The sequence below is a fragment of the Cryphonectria parasitica genome (genome assembly GCF_011745365.1).
Source record: "Cryphonectria parasitica EP155 unplaced genomic scaffold M406scaffold_6, whole genome shotgun sequence".
Lineage (NCBI taxonomy): Eukaryota > Fungi > Ascomycota > Sordariomycetes > Diaporthales > Cryphonectriaceae > Cryphonectria > Cryphonectria parasitica.
The window spans coordinates 3,596,602-3,612,863 of record NW_024468914.1 but is presented as its reverse complement, the minus strand read 5'-3'; the positions used below and the strand labels follow the sequence as shown (position 1 = coordinate 3,612,863).

The window sequence follows — 16,262 nt, the reverse complement described above, 5'->3', positions numbered from 1 at the left end:
AAAATGATGTCCCTGATCTATGGACAAGTTAGGCAGTGTTCAGAGCCGTGGAAGAGCCACTGTTGCGAACCGTTATTGAAACTCCTGTAGCTCACACAGGTTACCATCGCCTACTCAAGTACTTAGTGTTGAGTCGATTGACACTTACATAGTAAACGAGGAATATATTTTTCTCGGGCCGAAGCGCATGAATTGGGTGTTTCCGATGTCTTGACGCCTTGGCTGCGGGCCTAGCACCTGTAGAGGGCTGAGATGGGGTTTTGGACCACTTTGCCTCTCCGGCACTGCCAAAGCACTTCTGGCCTCCTACTTCTTCAAGTCTCAAGTCTCAATTCTCCTCTCTCAAGTCGACTTTAGTCGGTCTTCTCTCGAGGAATTCTTGTTTCACTCGCTGAGCAGTTTCTCAACTTACTCGGATCATCGGATATCGGCTACTGAACAATGTACAAAAGAGTAAATCCCACACCACAAGCCTGTGAAAGCACCATGCCTGAGATCACGTCAACCCCGGGGCCAAAGCACGTCAGCGCAACTAACGACGCAGAGTCAGGGGATCATCCCGCATGGGACCCAAAGCGTTGGGAACAGCCTCTATGCCAACCGCTAGATAATGGCACTTCGAGCCGTCTCATTCGTCACGTCTTTGAAAAATAAAAATAACTAAATTCGTTGCACCATGGCGTGAGAAGGATCTTGCTCATGTGGAGAGACCTTCAGCAAGCACATTGACAATTTTGTTCCCATGTGGCTTTTTTACGACCGGCGATATTCCCGACGTCTGAAAAGAATACGTACTTGGGTAGGGTTCGAGGATGTAATTATCCTTTTATAGGATGGGATGTTTCTTGCGCCGCACTCACAGATACAAATCACTTTTCAGGGGCCATCCGTCCCCAAGAGTTTGTTCCTTGCTCCCCACCGCCTTTTTGATGATCATCTTCATCGATCCCACATGTACTGTTCATCGCACATTCGTGTCTTTGTCTCATCTTGAATCATCTTAAAGTTGCGATTATTGGTGGTGGTGCTTCATCATTCTCCTCCTCTCCATCCCAAGAGGCCCGGAAACAAAGAAGACGCCAAAGATGGTGTCCCAAGAGGCATATGATGTGAAGCCTGACAGAGGCGGCTCTGACGATGAGGAAATAGCCGCGGTCAATGTGGACGAGACGACAGCGGCAGACTGGAGCGAGGACGAGGAGCGCAAGATCAAGGTCAAGCTCGATCTCATCCTCCTCCCCATCCTAGGACTGGCCTTCTTCGCTCTGCAGATGGACAGAGGCAACATCTCCAACGCCCTGACGAGCACCATCACGACCGACCTGGGCGTCGACACGAACCAGATCAACGTCGGCACCGCCCTCCTCTCCCTGGGCATTGTGCTCCTCGAGATCCCTTCCAACGTCCTCCTGCAAAAGATTGGCCCCAAGCACTGGCTCTCGGGCCAGATCATCGCTTGGGGCCTCGTCGCCCTTTTCCAGAACTTTATCACCAACTACGCGGGCTACCTCGTCACGCGCATCCTGCTAGGCCTCTGCGAAGCCGGCTTCATCCCTGGTGCCCTGTATACCATGTCCACCTGGTATAAGCGAGACGAGACCAGCCTGCGCGTGTCCATCTTTTTCCTTGGCAATCTGCTTGCCGTCGCCCTCACCTCGCTCATCGGCGCCGGAATCCTCACCATGGGCGACCGATACGGCGTCGCCGGCTGGCGCTGGCTGTTCATTGTCGAGGGCTGCATCACTATCGGCGTGGGCATCATCTTCTTCCTCTTCCTTCCGCCGCGCGTTGGCGACGGCCGTCCCTTTATCAGCTTCGGCCGCTGGTCCTATTTTGACCAGCGAGAGAGTTATATCCTGGTACGCCGCGTGCTCCTCGACGACCCGGCCAAGACCACCAATCACCTGCACATCTCGGCCCATGACATTACCACCACCCTGCGAAAGCCGCGTATCCTTATGCACATGCTCATCACCTTGACCGCCACCATCCCCGTCAACGCCATCAACACGTATGGACCCTCCGTCATCAAGAGTCTCGGGTATACCACCGTCCATGCCAACGCCCTCGCCAGCGTGGGACCCTTTATCGCCGTCGTTATGGTTATTGTGCTGGGCTGGTTGTGCGACAAGACGGGTAGAAAAGGCCCCTTTGTTCTCTTCGCGGCTGTGTGGTCCACCATTGCCTTTTCTTGTCTGCGCGAGGGTACAGCCGAGGACTGGTCGACGGGGATGAAGTACGCGGCTGTGGTTTTCTCGATGGCGACCAACTCGGTTGTGCATATCCAGAATGTCGGCTGGCTGTCGGCAAACTGTCAGAGTCCTCAGGAGAGGAGTGTTGCTATGGCGTAAGCATCATTATCACCCAACTGCACCCGTGTTTATTTTGTCTATTGTTGAAGAGAGTACTGACCGTTATTGTCTTGCTTCAACTACAGTATGATTATTATGGCTGCCAACGCAGCAGGTATCGCTGGATCCCAGGTCTTCCGTACCGAAGACGCACCACTCTACCTTCACGCCTTCACAGCATGTCTAGCGCTGACAGGCCTAAGCATTGTCGAGATTGTCTTGCAGAGCCTGTGGTACTTCTTTAGCAACAAGAAGCTGGCCAGGGAGGACCGTGAGGCACATGTGATCCGTTCGACCACGGATACCACCGCAGATGGACATAGAGAGGAGCTGGTAACAGCGTGGTGGTGGACTTGGTAATTACATAAGGATTGTGTAATAAGGAATAAGTTCTTCACAATTTTTTTTATTTTTTTATTTTTTATTTTTGGAAAGTTATCAGGATAGAAAGCAAGTCAAGCTGCATGTCAAAGCTATACTTGTGCAAGCATCTGCTGGTGGATTTCTTTTATGCACACCAGTAGAGAGGAGTGATTTCCTCAGTACACAATGTGCAGTCACAGCCATATTACCTAGTTCTTGGCGACAAGGGCCAACGATGAGACCTGAATTGTTCTTTGCTGCCACGACCACTGGCCCATTAGTAATTAGCATACATTTATTAGGCTAGATTCCATTATGAGTGGTTTGTTTACATACAACGATTTAGGAGTCTAATTAACCGACTCCTTATGTTTTCCTGTAAACGGTATAGGGCGGCAAGGCTGCCAAGAGACGTTCTAGACCTAAGACTCAATGGGTAGCAGTGCACAATACCGCGGCATTTGTGAGAACAGCACCACCCCTAACAACTAACAGAGGCTGAGGAGTGAATTTGGCAGGAATTTCCATCACCTCGAGAATATCATCCCATCTGATCACCATGTTGGCATTCGCGAGATCTTCCTTGTCCCACCCCCCTTTTTTTTTTTAATAAGAAAAACAACCAGAAACGTTATTCCCAGGCATAATAGTTATTAAATTTTAAGACCGGCGCAAATTATGTTGAACCGAGGCGAGGCATGTCATCCAGGACGAGGTCGCAGCCCTGGTCCTCCCGGGAAATTCTTCGTCGGTGGTCTAACCATGCTTCAGGCTTGCACCTTCCTCCTCCTGCTCAGAACACCATTGACATGAAGAAGGCGCATTCTGAACATGGTACCAGAAATTTCAGTCCGAATTCTCTCTACCATCAGCACCATCTCGCCCTCACTGACTTCTTTTGAAATCTTTACCTACACCAACATCGCCCTGCATCCGGCAGCTGATTGCTCAGCGGGAACAATACTGTCAGTTGACGAAACCCACAAGACGAAAGGTCAGCATAGTAATACTCCTTCAACTTCTCCGCTGCGACTTTTTGCATCGTGCACCGAGCCGAGATGGACGACTTCATACAAGCCAAGGTTCGTGGACTACCAAATGCTCTTCGAATGAATCTAGTATTCCTACTTAACTCCAGGTGCTCTCGTGGAATAGGAAGCTCAGACGCACGCAACCATACCACTACCTGCCGAGTTGCGCAACTGCGTCTACAGTCTTGTCCTCGTCGACGAAGATGCTCGGCCAAAGACAACCCTCGTACAGCCGCCCTTAACGTGCGTCAGCCGCTGGACCCGCATCGAGGCCCTACCCATCTACTACGGCGAGAACGAGTTTTCGCTCACAATTCCTTCACCCAGTAGTTTCGGGGCCGTGGACAATTGGTATCGTTTCGTCAGGATGATGCGCGTCTTCGCCGCGGGTGGGCCAGGAGGCAAACATATGACATGGCTGCGCTTCATCAAGAACATATCTGCGAAATGCTGCGCTCAAATTGATTATGTGGAGGAGGAGTACTACCACGAGCCGGAAATCTTCCAGTTTGGATTCCAATGTATGCACCGCCGAAAGGGGGGCAAGGAGGTTAACAGGATCGGTAAAAATAAGCTCGACTGGACAGATATGGATACTGTCGACAAGGCTTTTGACAAGGCAGTCTTACGTCTGGAACACCGCGGAGAAGTATCCGAAGATAGTCTGGCCCATCATATTCCCATGAAGCGGGTCGTTAACGCACTGTACATGGTCGCAAACATGTGCCCTGAGGCCACACAATGGGTCGAGATTTTCTTCTAAGAAGATCTGGAATTTTGAGGGTGGACTCATAAATCATCCTTTAGCTGAAAGTTTACTTTCTTTGCTCAATGGGACGAGATGCACTCGGGGCATATCACCCAGCCTTTTCGTATGACCACAAGGTGATCATGTTGCTTCTATCCGTGTTCGAGGATTGAGATCGAGGTGGCTAGTCTTTACACGCACGCTGCAGGAATACGAAGTACTTTCTATATTTTGTAAGACCATGGACATTGCTCGGCAACATGGCCAGATACTGTATCTGTGGTGGTTAGACGGAGAATCCCGCGGTGAGCTTTTGAAATGCAGAGATGGGCTCGACAGTGTCATCTGGGCAACATGGTTCCTGAAGCTTTGAGTGCCCATGTAACACACGTCTGGTAGACGTGGCTTACATTTGTGCTCAGGGACGAAGATAGTCATGTTTGGCCTCAAGAGTTTGCTTGACTCAGCAATCGAACTTCTCTTTAATCAAATACACCTTCCGCTATCTTCAAGCTTTCCCTCATCCCCACACCCAATATAGATTCTCTCGAACAGACTGCTCGCATTGATTTGCCGTCGCTCCGAGCACCACCAGCCCACCCACCCGCTGACTGTCCTGTTGGCACAAAACGTGACACAGCAGTCGGTCCCGTTTGGTATCCACACGTACGAGGAACAATTGAAGGCAAAGTCCGTAAACAGCTCATCACGCACGATGGGGCTTGCGTTGCCGCTGAAGTTATCGCCTGAATATCCCTGGAAGGCGAAACCGCCTGTGATTGTGGATATGTTGGGGCCCGGCTGCGCTGTTGCTGCTGCAGAACCGGGGCTGGAACTTGAAGATGTGGTGGACGTTATTGTAACTATTTGCGAGTAACTTGCTGCGCTTGTCCAATTATTAGTATGACTCCTCCTCCAAGCAGCTTGGACTCATACTAACCTGCTCATTGCAGCCGATGGTCTGGACTCACTTCCACTACGACTCCTGGAAGACAGGATCGCACCAGCCACGCCTCCAGCGATGCCTGCAGCTACCACTATAGATATAACTACAAGGAGGGGCAGAATAAGTCCTCGCGGTACGCAGTGTGTATTCTTAGCACCAGTCTTTGGAGCGTCATCCGTTGGAGGCGACTCTTGGGTAAAGGCCGTGCTATCGCTGTCAGGCACCACTAGCTGCGCTGCACCTTGTGACACACACGAGAGCTTCGGTGTATGATCACAGCGAACCAAGTATTTGGGATCTCGTTCGGTGAACTTGTGAGCTAGATTTTCTGCCTCAGCGCGTGATAAGGCTTCGGGGCCTCCCCCATCTTGGGCTTCTCTTCGTCCTTGTTGCGACGTTCTAGTGTTAACATCTGGGAGGAAGGGGGCCCTTGAGTTGAGGTGGGCTGCTGCTTCTGGAACGAGCTCGGGGAAGCAGTCGTATTCAGATGGTCGTTTCGAGTCCATGAAGACGGAGTCGGCGAGAGTTGTGTAATGGTAGAGCAGCACACACCACGTACTTACAACCAAGACGGAATGGGCAAGTCATTCTTCGAGGGCCGGTGTCGTAAATGAGCAGACATTCTCACCTTATAACTGCTCATGGTTAAGGAGGTACTACACACTGCAGGCCTTCCTGCAGGAACCATGATATTACCTGTCTTGGCTTCAGCCCGAAATCCAGATGCTAGCAACATAATGGTAACTCCGACGATGTGCATCTTCTGCAGGGCTATAGTCAACCGCTCTTGTACAGCAAGTGCATCTTTGAAACACACGATCAAGAGGAAACACAAGCCACCAATTTGAGATAATTGTTTGGGGGCCGCGAGGGGCTGAGATGAAAGGTTCCCTGAATATTTCGGCATGTGTCAAGTTTTCAGCTGAACGCAGCTAAGTGCTTGGCATATGGACTCTGTCTCGAAGAGCGTCAAGATGTGTGTGTTATCAACAGGCCTTATACAAGACCCTTTTAGAAATCGGTTCTGCACATTCTACTTATCCAGAGGGGTGAACTGTGCAATGCGCTCATATGCTTTTTCTGAGACATTTAGGTTTTTACAATATCTCGTCTTAACTACGCCTTTACGGTGACAGGCTCATTTACCCATCATTGATCAGTTCGTCATTTTGTCTCGGTAAGAATGTTGCAGCATTCTTACCTCGTCGATCGACTTCTGTTGCTGATACATCCTCCTCCTTCCGAAAGCCGCTATCCTTGTTGGTTGTCTGGTTGCTGTTCGTCTTCCGGATCATCCCTATCGCCAAGGGCTTTCAGCCATTTCCAGGCATCAGGTGAGATCTTATGCATCTGACTCATTGCCTGAGTCCACTGGAATCATGTTTACTGACGAATTTGTTCTGTTTCGAGGACCTCCCCGGCCAGTATCAGATAATGACTATGGTAGGAGACGGTGAATAGGAGCCGGTGGAACATTGACAAGCCGGTGAATACCGCACCCAACGCTCTCCGGAGGCTCGCCGTCCCAGAAAGGATGGTCGGACCTAAGTAAGGGGTGATCTCCCTTCCAGAACGGGTGGTCGAGCCGTCCTAACGGGTCGTCGTAGCTTGGGAACGGCGGCGCACCCGAAGGTGGGCCTCCATTTATGGGCAATTCTGCGAGGGGCTCGGGCGAGCCGGATGGCGCTGCAGGACGCCTAGCTCTGCGAGCACCGAGGTTTGTTGGCTTGTTGCGCGCGTCTTGGTCCGTAGAGAGCTCAGCATCGACTGAGATGAAAGCAGCCGCAGCTTCAGATACGTCCACGATGTACTCCTTTACGCTCAGAGCGGCGCTGATGAGGGATTTCGAAGTCTTTCGAAGTAGCCGCAGCATTGTAATAGCCAGGGGTATCGAGCAAACTAGATGTATGGGGATGTGTGCTCGAGATTCAAAACCGTCAATTGTTGCTATCGATATAGTTAAGTTCATCAATTTGTGTAGAGAGGGCTCGTTCATTCTATATGCGTACCGGACGGTTCGGTCCTGCTGTCTTGTGATTTTTGTTGACGTGATAGAACTGTCATTTCCCATGTGATGGCACTATACATGAATTATGTCTATTTCTTTTCTAGCTTTCGTCTGTAAACGGCCAGCTAAGACTTAGGTCGACCTTGAAGCTCGCAATAGTACATTAACTATTCTTCCTAGCTCTTTTAGCGCCAAGCATGTCCCTCTAAGGAAGACTCAAAAACAGCTCAAGCATCTTAGGATAGTTGGGTGTTCCCAGTCCAGTGACGGGGTCCCACCCAGTAGCAGCCTCGAACCCATCGGTGCCACATCCTGGGTTCGTACCGTTGGTGATATCGTTCAGCACCTGCGGGTTCGTGTATAGAGTGGGGTTGATGAAGCCCAGAGGACCCTTGCCGACCGCGAGGCGCTCCTCCACGATCCTATTGACCAATGAGGCAAAGATGGGACTCGAGGCCGAGGTGCCTCCCTCGAGCCCGAACTCACCACCCACGTAGAGGGCGATGTTGAGGCCATTTGCAGCCACATCTGGGATGCCTCGTCCGTTGCGGTTGTACAGCCCGCCGTTGGTGGCATTGAGGTAGTTACCGTCGTAGTAATACGGGTAGGGCGGGTTGTGGTCGGCAAAGTAGGTGGCGACGGCATCTGCCTGGTAGCTGGGGATGCCAAAGATGTTGGAAAAGCCCTTAATTATTTGACATGAGTCAGCTGGGGTGGGAACACATCAAATCAAATCGTTATCAATGACATGACCCCCTTGATCAATACTTACACCGCTGCTGCTGTAGTTGAAGGAGGCCGACAGATCCAAGACGGCGCTCTCGGGCTCATCGACAGTCTTTCCAGGGAACACCTCGGTAGCGCCAACGTTTGTCAGCCAGGGACAGCTGTTGGGCTGCGTCGGTGCAAAGACGTCGTCGTCTCGGAGGCAGCCGTAGTAAGGCCCATCGCCATACGTGCCGTCAGGATAACCGCCCACACCAGTGTCACCACTGGCCACGAAGATGGACACGCCCTGAAGGCCAAGCTTGAGGAACTCGTTGCACTGGCGCTCCTGGTAGTAGTATGGCAGATCATTCTCGTATACACCGTAGGAGATGGTGATGACGTTAGTGGGCTGGTAGACTCCGCACATCAGGTCGCCCTTGTAGCCACCAGGGTGAGGATCTGGGTAGACTGGGTCGAGCGTTGGGTCGTCGCCCGTCTCGCCGTAGGCAGAGTAGTTGCAATAGCTGCCATCAAGCGCATCAAGGAAGGTGTTGAAAATGCCGTAGGAACCACCTTCAGCATAGTAGAGATCGTCCGTCTGGTATAATGTTGTTGTCTGGGGGTAAATGCTAATGAAACGCACAGAATTAGTATTTTCTGGGTAGAAGTCGTAACGAGAGCCAAAGCAAAGACCCACATGGGATACGCCAGCTCAAAGTCGAGGTCGCTTTCACCGCCAGCAAGAGCTTGAACCTTGATAGGGGCCACAGCACCATCGATAAAGTTCGGAATCGGGTGTGTGCCGTTCGGTATATACGGCGTGAATGTCGTGAAAAACTCGTCGAAGTCATCCTGGTTGTAGAAGTCACCCTCCTCGAAGATACCCAGCGAGTTGTTGGACGAAACTGTCGCGTTGGGGTTGGGCGCTGAGAAGTTGTACAGGGCTCGAATGCACTCAGGAGTAATATACTCGTCGCAAGTAGCCAAAGTGAAATTCTCAGCCAGAGCACGAGACACAGTTCTGAACTTTTCGTCCTGTGGCATGAGCTTGCTGCCCTGATGAGTGTCCGAGCTCCTCTTTCGCTGCGCATTCCGCTTCCACTGGCTCGTAGGGTGCAGGTCCATCATGGTTCCCTTCACACCTGGCGTCACATAGTCCACGTGCTCCTGAATGTGCTTAGGCAGATGGTACTCATTGCATCCAACCATAGAGCCACGGTCCTCCTCAATACCGTCGTGGAAGTACTCGGTATGCAGCAGCTTCTCGGCCTCCTCCACCGTCGCCTCGAAAGCAAACCACGCTTTGTTGTCGCTGTGCGTGATCCTCTCCTTTCCAATTCCAGACTCAGCAAGCCAAGCGGCGACAGTGTCTACCGTCTCGCTCGAGGGGCTGAAAGCCTCAATCACCTCGTCCGAAGTCCAGTGCTGTCCGTACTTGGGCGAGGCCGGGTGCGAGACCTCCATCAGCCACTCCTCGGCAGACTGGAGGGCGGCAGAATTGGCCTTGAGCCCGACGCGCATGGGCAGGACCGCGTCAGACGACATGCGCTTGTTGATGCGCGGATGAGGCAGACGGCGGCGCTCATGCACGGCGTGGGTGTGAGGCACAGCCAGCCCGACGGCTGTGCCCGCCAGGGCGGCAACGATACTCAGCGCGGAGACGTGCATCTTGCGGAAGAGGATTCTGCAGATGAATAGAGTTGAACGAACGACACGTCAAGAACCTCAAGTCTGGTAATCCGCCTGGGGGACGCGTCCCCCTGGTGCCCTTTTCAATGTTGTGCTCTCTCTCACATCTCACTGATTTCGCCATTCCCAGCGCAATGATGTGGATCATTTAATTTGATCTGTGGACTAATCCGGTAATGGAAGTCCGCAGCGTAACCGGAACCTTGCACAGTTCGTGCTATTCTGTAAGAGGAATGTCGTATGCACGAGGTGTATCTCGTTGTAACCTTGACAACGTCCAGCATCTGATGAGTTTCCTGGTTCAGTCTTGCGAAAAGGAGAGGAGAAAGCTGCTGGAGAAGGTAATGTTTGGTGAAACAGACCTGTCAGTCCTCATGGCGAAGGTGGTAAAGAACGTACGGGGCCTATCACTTCCGGAGTCGCATTGATTTATTCACAATGTTGCCAAAAGCCAAGAACAACATCCTTGATGCAGATCATGCCTATATTGTGATAAGCTTTCTGTTCCTTGTCTCTCAAAACGGTGGGGAGATAAAGGAAGAAGAGAACGGAATGACAAAGACAGACTAATATTGTCGTATGCCAACTTGGAAACCACCGCATGTGTTTGGGAATATGTCGACAACCAAACTTGATAAACAGCCCGCACGCGCCTGTCTGGTCTCTGAGGAGGGGGAACTTGATGTATGAGGGCCACCTGCCATTGGCACGTAAAGTCGTCTTAGTGCAAAGTAACAAGAGACACCTCGAGTGCAAGGTAAACAATTGTGTCACATTGTACCAGTCCTTTGGGATTCACAGGTGGAAGCCTCGAGGTAATTGGCTGTGGCAGTTCAAGATGCCAGCAGGGAACGGTCCGACCCGGCCATACGTGACGCATGACACAAGGAAATGCGCAAAAGCTGCTCTCCAATCAAGAATACACAATCCAATTCTCTGTGGCGCTATTGAAATGGGGCCTATACTGAGTACTGCAGTGCTTAAAAGGGGTGGCACGGTTGTACAGGATAAAGACCAATCATCGATATTTTGGCCATTTAGCAGAGAGCGCTTGACATATGGTTAGAATCATGGCACCATACTTCAGTGCCTGAAACTATGAATAACATACTATTTATGTATTTCCCAAGCCAGGAAGACGGAACCATTTATCGCGACGTAAGTCCAATCCTTCATCTAGACTTGCTGAATTCCAACTCAGCGTTCTCAAACCCAGCCCTCCTCTTCAACGAAACCTCCACGTCCCTATCCGGCTTGATAATGGACAGGAACATGACTCCCTTGGCGTTCTTAAACGGAGGAGGAACATACCTTCCCGTCCCCGGCTCGCTTTCCATATCATACGCGGCGATAAATAGCGCCGCCCCTGCAAGAATCGAGGTCTGCGCAAAATACCGACCAGGACACAAGTGCACGCCTCCACCAAACGGCCGAAACGAGCCGCTATACATTTTGCCATTAGCATCTCTAAAAGGCGCGGCAGGGTCCATGGGCTTCCCCTGCAGACCAGAGCCGGTCTGCGCCCGGTGAACGACAGGAAGAAATCGTCCGGCGTTGAAGGAGTCGGGGTTCTCGCCCCAGACTGAGGCGCGGCTATGCAGGACGGTCGAGGCGTGCTGCACCAGATTGCCCTTCCGGAGGAGGAAGCTCTCTTGCGTCGAGTTGTTGGTCACGACAGTGTCCTCACGGATGAAACGGTAGGTGTTGAGGGGAGCAGTAGTCCGGAGGGTTTCCAGGAATGCGCTCGCAAAAAGGGGACATTGGGTTTGCAGCCTTGTAATGTTGAGGACGTGCTTGTTGTCTTCTCCCTTCTCGAGGCACTGGTCAATCTCGGCGCGACACTTGGCGAGAAGCTCAGGATCCTCAAAGACGCGGCTGATCAACCAGAAAGTAGCTGGGACGGTGTTGGACAGTAGGCCAGGGGCAAAGTTGCTCTCCAGCTGGCCGTATTGATCGACTGCCATTCCAGTAGCCAGAGCTTCTCTGGCGCGGACCTGGATCAGATTGGACGCCTGCTTGTAGCCACCCCTTACGGCATAGTCGACGAACCCATTGATGAACCTCCATCGGGCGAGATGGCCCTTTCTCGCAAATACTGCGGGCCACGGAGCCATCAGCGCTGCAGCACTGGCATCGAACTGCCAAAAGTCCTCGACTAGCGATGGCTGCCTGGATACTGGGTTGTCCTCTCCGTATGCCGCCGCCATTGACACTTCAGAGATTTGTTGACGGGCCCAGGCCCAGAACATCATTTTCTCCGACTTCGTGCCTCGGGCGAGATTACTGATGAGAGGGGACAGGCCATCCAGGAGCTTGTCATTCAGCTCGTCTAGGTCTCTGCCTGGCGCCAGTGACTTGAGCATCACATCCTTTAGCGTGAAGATGATATTGCCTGCTGTCTGCTTCCTGTCGCCGTGGAGGTTGTGGTTGACAATTTCCATCGACTCCTTGTTCAGGCCCATTAGCTGACTCAAGGCCCGAGAGCTTAGAGTGTAGAGGTCGATGGTGGAAGAGTGCTTATTCACGGCTGTGGACCATTCAGCCGAGCCAGCCACATACAGCCGATTCGTGAAGACAGGGAGGGTGTATAAGCCGAGGTGGTGTTCCTGGTCCAGTGTGGTGAAGTACCTGGCTCCATATCTGTAGAGGCCGATAAGGTGCCTCACATGGCCCACAAGGGGAATTCTCGAATCGAGGTAAGGGGGTTCGCGAGAGTCTTTGGATCCGACCAAGTGAAGAAGGATAGCTACGACCACCGCCCCGACGGCCAGCCAGACCGTGGGACCCGCATCTCGTAGCTTGGCTTGCACAGCGTCCATTGTTAGGCTTTGGAGGTAGATAATGTTTGCTCCTCTTTCTCGATGCTGAAACTGGCAGTACAATTTCTCTCCCTCTCTTGCAAGAGAGTGATAACTGGTGACCGTGTCGATGGCCTTCCTAGTCCGGGAATTTGAGGTCGACGAGGCACTCCACAGGTGAGTCAAGCTGTCTACTTCTTGCTCTTCTCATAGCGAATTTTATTTTCTTACACCTCCTGGCCTCCCTTTCGTTCCTCCTCAGACAGACGCACCTTGTTGGTGGGCTCAAATGGTCCGGGTCAACCTCTCGTCCGACATCAGTTGTTAAACACACACCCTGAGCGAAATACTTGTGTGATCCTGGTGTGAAGGAATTGTAGTGTGGGAGTGGAGTTGATCAGAGGGATATCACTAGTCTGGAGGAATACGCTTCGCCTCAGCTCGGTCGTTTGTTTTTTGCACTATGTTGCAAACACCGACGTAATGTTCCGTCTCTGGAAGTTTACTGGCTGCTGCTATGCACGAACGCCAAGTCCTACGGCTTGATGGTGCCGAAATGAGATAGAACGAAGGCGTAGAAAGGTGCTAGGATGTAGACTGCAGGCCAAGAAGGAGGATGGACCCGCGTCCACCGTAGCGTGTGGAATCGGGATGTCGAAACATGTCAACAAATCTGGTTTAGTCAACAAGTGATGCACAGAATGTTTAGGTACTTTCCAGAGTGGATCACACAGTGAGACAAGACACCGCTATGTGCACATCGTACTATCGGGTTCCCCGCATTAATCACGGAGGCTTGGCTCTAGAGTTTAATGATCCCCGGATCTTCGTCAGCGACAAGCGTCGACAAGCGCCTACAAGTCTGATGACTGTTGAAACAAGACAAAATGCCATGTCCAGAGCGGCCAGGCGAGCAAATCTAATGCTGACGTTGGATTGACTTGCATATTAGCCTTTGTAGCCTCAGCGCCTTATGCACAGTGCTTGAGACGGGTTATCCGGTCGGCATCAGGAAGAGACAGATAGTCTCGGGGGCAAATTTTCTTACACTGCCGTAATTCTGACGTGATTGGAACCTACATAAACAACGTACTGCAGTAATTGTACAACATAAGCTGATTGAATACACTAAAGCCTGCCCGTTCTTGGTGCGTGGCATGGGGAAATCAACATGCATATCAATATTGTGACTGAAATTGGTAATGAGGTACAAACAATGAGACAGAAAAACAAGATGAACATGGCGTCTTGATGATTGACCAATCATACGTGGTGTTTCTGTTGCACAACTATTAATGATAATCATATATTATGCCAACTTTTTCTCTCAACCCTCCTCAGCGGATGACTATCAAAGTTCATAGTGCTATGACTGTACAACTCTTGCTTACAGACAAACTGTTGCAGGTGTTTGTAACCACTACTCGCCACTTTGAAGCCTTATACTTTGGCTTACACTCCTAGCTACGAGCCTTTCCCCCCTCCGGACACGTAGTCAATAGAATTTCTTGGCACATGCTTCCTAAGAGCTCCTAGCATGTGTTCAAAGGAAACGATCTGACTGGCTCACTAGTCGAGAAGCTGTGGCTGAAACAAACCCTGGCAATAGCAGCAATAGTAGCATGGAATCAAGGCGCAGAAGGAGACGAAACATGCGTCAAGAAACTCATGTGTTAAGCTGCATAGTCAAAAACACACCTTAGTCCATATTGCATCGAGTATATATGTATCTAGTACTTTGTAGAGGATCAGAAGGATCGCATGGTGTTGCACCACCAAAGGCACACGCTGTCGTGCCGACTACCCGCGCTTCTTACAGAGCTGATCGTAACGGAGCACGGCATTGAGCATGGTTTGTGCTCCACGGCCACTAGGTAGTATTCCCACACTGTGTTAGTAGGAAACGACCTCCACTGTTAAGTGGCTTCTTGATTTGGGGGTTTTTCACATACCAATGCTCCATTGAAGTGAATTCTAATGGGCTGTGACTGATACCCGCTTGACTCGGAACGAAGATCATGGCCGTAGGAACTCGGAGCGCCGTCATGGCGCTGTCGTGACCAGCAAGAGAAACCATATCTCGTACCTGAGCCTGGCCGTACTCGGCCGCCGCCGCGAACGAAATACAGTCCGCCAGGTCAGGATCAAAGAGCAGGGCCGGGCTATGCCACACTCGCTTCTTGGAGAAACTCCAGGCTCTGTTCGTACCAGAGAGGCCCTCAAGGTAGTTGTAGATCTGTTTCTCTAGGTCGTCCAGTGTAGACTCCTCCATATGACGAGCATCAATGGTCAGATCAACACACGAAGGGATCGTGTTCGGCGTCGGAGCTGCTACCTTGAGCACACCAACCGTCGCACAGGCATCGCGCGCCCTGGCCAGCTCCTCGACCTTCAACACAATCTTTGATGCTGCGACGAGCGCGTCAGCACGGTCCCCCATAGCCGTCGTCCCAGCATGCTCCTGTCTGCCATAGCAGGTGATGGCATAGCGCCGGATTCCCTGGATGCGGCGGACAACACCGATGCTCTGCTGGTTGGCCTCAAGGATCTTGCCTTGCTCGATGTGCAGCTCAAAATGGGCTTGCAGCGGTGTGGTAAGACTGGAAGCGGCGACGGTACCCTTGGCCTCGATCTCGTCCAGCGCGGCGCCGAGCGTCTGGCCCGTCACGCAGTGCTCCTGTGCATAGGCGTCTGTGACGGGCACCCAGCCGGCCCAGACTGAGGAGCCAGAACAGCCAGGGAAGAATGCCGCCCCTTCTTCGTTGGTCCAGACGACGGCTGCGAGGGGGCACCAAGGCTTGATTCCGGCTTCATGGACGGCGCGGATGACCTCCAGCGCCGCAAGCACACCTAGGATTCCGTCGTATTTGCCACCGGCGGGTTGGGTATCCAGGTGGCTGCCCATGGCGATAGGAGGCATATCTGGTGACTCGCCTGGGTATACAGCAAATAGATTTCCCATGGCGTCTGTTGCTGTTGTGCAGCCGAGGGTCTTGGCCTCCTGGAGGAACCACTGACGCACCGCCTTGTCGTCTTCGTTCAGGGCCAAGCGGTTCATGCCTTCTGAGCCCTCAATTACGCCCCATTGCGCTGTGTAATGGATCTGGTCCCATAGTCGCTGATGGTTAATCCGAGGGCTAGCCAGAAGCTCTTGATGAGATAATTTGGTGCTGGTATTGTTGCCATTGACGTTGTTCCCGATTTTTGCGTCCAGAGCATGAAAATTGAGCTCGTGAACTGATGATAGCTCTGAGGACTTCAGGACGTTCATTGTGGAGAGCAAGCACGAAAGTAGGCAGGACTAGGTGAAGTGCGCCTACAGCCGTGTGAGTAATAGAAGCCTTGGTGAACTTGAAGCTTTACAGATAGGATAATATTTGAAAATCACTAAACACTGTGCCTGTACCGCCTGGTAACACCATTACAATGCCCCAATCACGTCAATTAAATGCGCTCCTGTCAAGCAACGGATCATTGATGGTCTGTCTGACTTCAGCCGACTGAGAGCCTTACCGCGCGCCGACCTCCACCCCACGTGTGTACCGATTGTAGAAGACAGGGTATGTCGTGGCATGGGTGGTGCCATGGTCTCCCAATCCTTGGAAGCCATCGTCGACCAA

General features: G+C 51.9%; 7 protein-coding genes across 7 annotated transcripts; 2 read left to right on the top strand and 5 right to left on the bottom strand.

Annotated features, from left to right (window-relative positions):
- Positions 1-1,085: 1,085 nt before the first annotated feature.
- M406DRAFT_341325 (MFS general substrate transporter) lies at positions 1,086-3,399 on the top strand (the record flags this gene model as incomplete). The annotated part of the gene is made up of 3 exons (XM_040921647.1): positions 1,086-2,347; positions 2,438-2,622; positions 3,380-3,399. 3 exons carry the CDS (start codon positions 1,086-1,088, stop codon positions 3,397-3,399), a joined length of 1,467 nt encoding a protein of 488 aa, XP_040774913.1.
- Positions 3,400-3,772: 373 nt separating this feature from the next.
- On the top strand, positions 3,773-4,508 carry M406DRAFT_75177 (uncharacterized protein; the record flags this gene model as incomplete). The annotated part of the gene is made up of 2 exons (XM_040925811.1): positions 3,773-3,796; positions 3,870-4,508. 2 exons carry the CDS (start codon positions 3,773-3,775, stop codon positions 4,506-4,508), a joined length of 663 nt encoding a protein of 220 aa, XP_040774912.1.
- A 471-nt stretch (positions 4,509-4,979) lies between these two features.
- M406DRAFT_261592 (uncharacterized protein) lies at positions 4,980-5,264 on the bottom strand (the record flags this gene model as incomplete). The annotated part of the gene is made up of 1 exon (XM_040917454.1): positions 4,980-5,264. A coding segment is annotated over one exon (285 nt), but the record flags the coding sequence as incomplete, so codon positions are not given.
- A 1,208-nt stretch (positions 5,265-6,472) lies between these two features.
- M406DRAFT_75175 (uncharacterized protein) lies at positions 6,473-7,312 on the bottom strand (the record flags this gene model as incomplete). The annotated part of the gene is made up of 3 exons (XM_040925810.1): positions 6,473-6,519; positions 6,641-6,736; positions 6,934-7,312. The coding sequence occupies 3 exons, from the start codon at positions 7,310-7,312 to the stop codon at positions 6,473-6,475; spliced, it is 522 nt and encodes a 173-aa protein (XP_040774910.1).
- Positions 7,313-7,652: 340 nt separating this feature from the next.
- On the bottom strand, positions 7,653-9,823 carry M406DRAFT_51026 (uncharacterized protein; the record flags this gene model as incomplete). The annotated part of the gene is made up of 3 exons (XM_040924427.1): positions 7,653-8,132; positions 8,220-8,784; positions 8,853-9,823. 3 exons carry the CDS (start codon positions 9,821-9,823, stop codon positions 7,653-7,655), a joined length of 2,016 nt encoding a protein of 671 aa, XP_040775005.1.
- Positions 9,824-11,016: 1,193 nt separating this feature from the next.
- M406DRAFT_261162 (cytochrome P450) lies at positions 11,017-12,663 on the bottom strand (the record flags this gene model as incomplete). The annotated part of the gene is made up of 2 exons (XM_040917419.1): positions 11,017-11,337; positions 11,380-12,663. 2 exons carry the CDS (start codon positions 12,661-12,663, stop codon positions 11,017-11,019), a joined length of 1,605 nt encoding a protein of 534 aa, XP_040774909.1.
- Positions 12,664-14,353: 1,690 nt separating this feature from the next.
- Positions 14,354-15,913, bottom strand: M406DRAFT_347334 (amidase; the record flags this gene model as incomplete). Its single annotated transcript, XM_040922279.1, has 3 exons — positions 14,354-14,512; positions 14,595-15,790; positions 15,833-15,913. The coding sequence occupies 3 exons, from the start codon at positions 15,911-15,913 to the stop codon at positions 14,443-14,445; spliced, it is 1,347 nt and encodes a 448-aa protein (XP_040774908.1). The 3' UTR covers positions 14,354-14,442.
- Between the last annotated feature and the right edge of the window lie 349 nt (positions 15,914-16,262).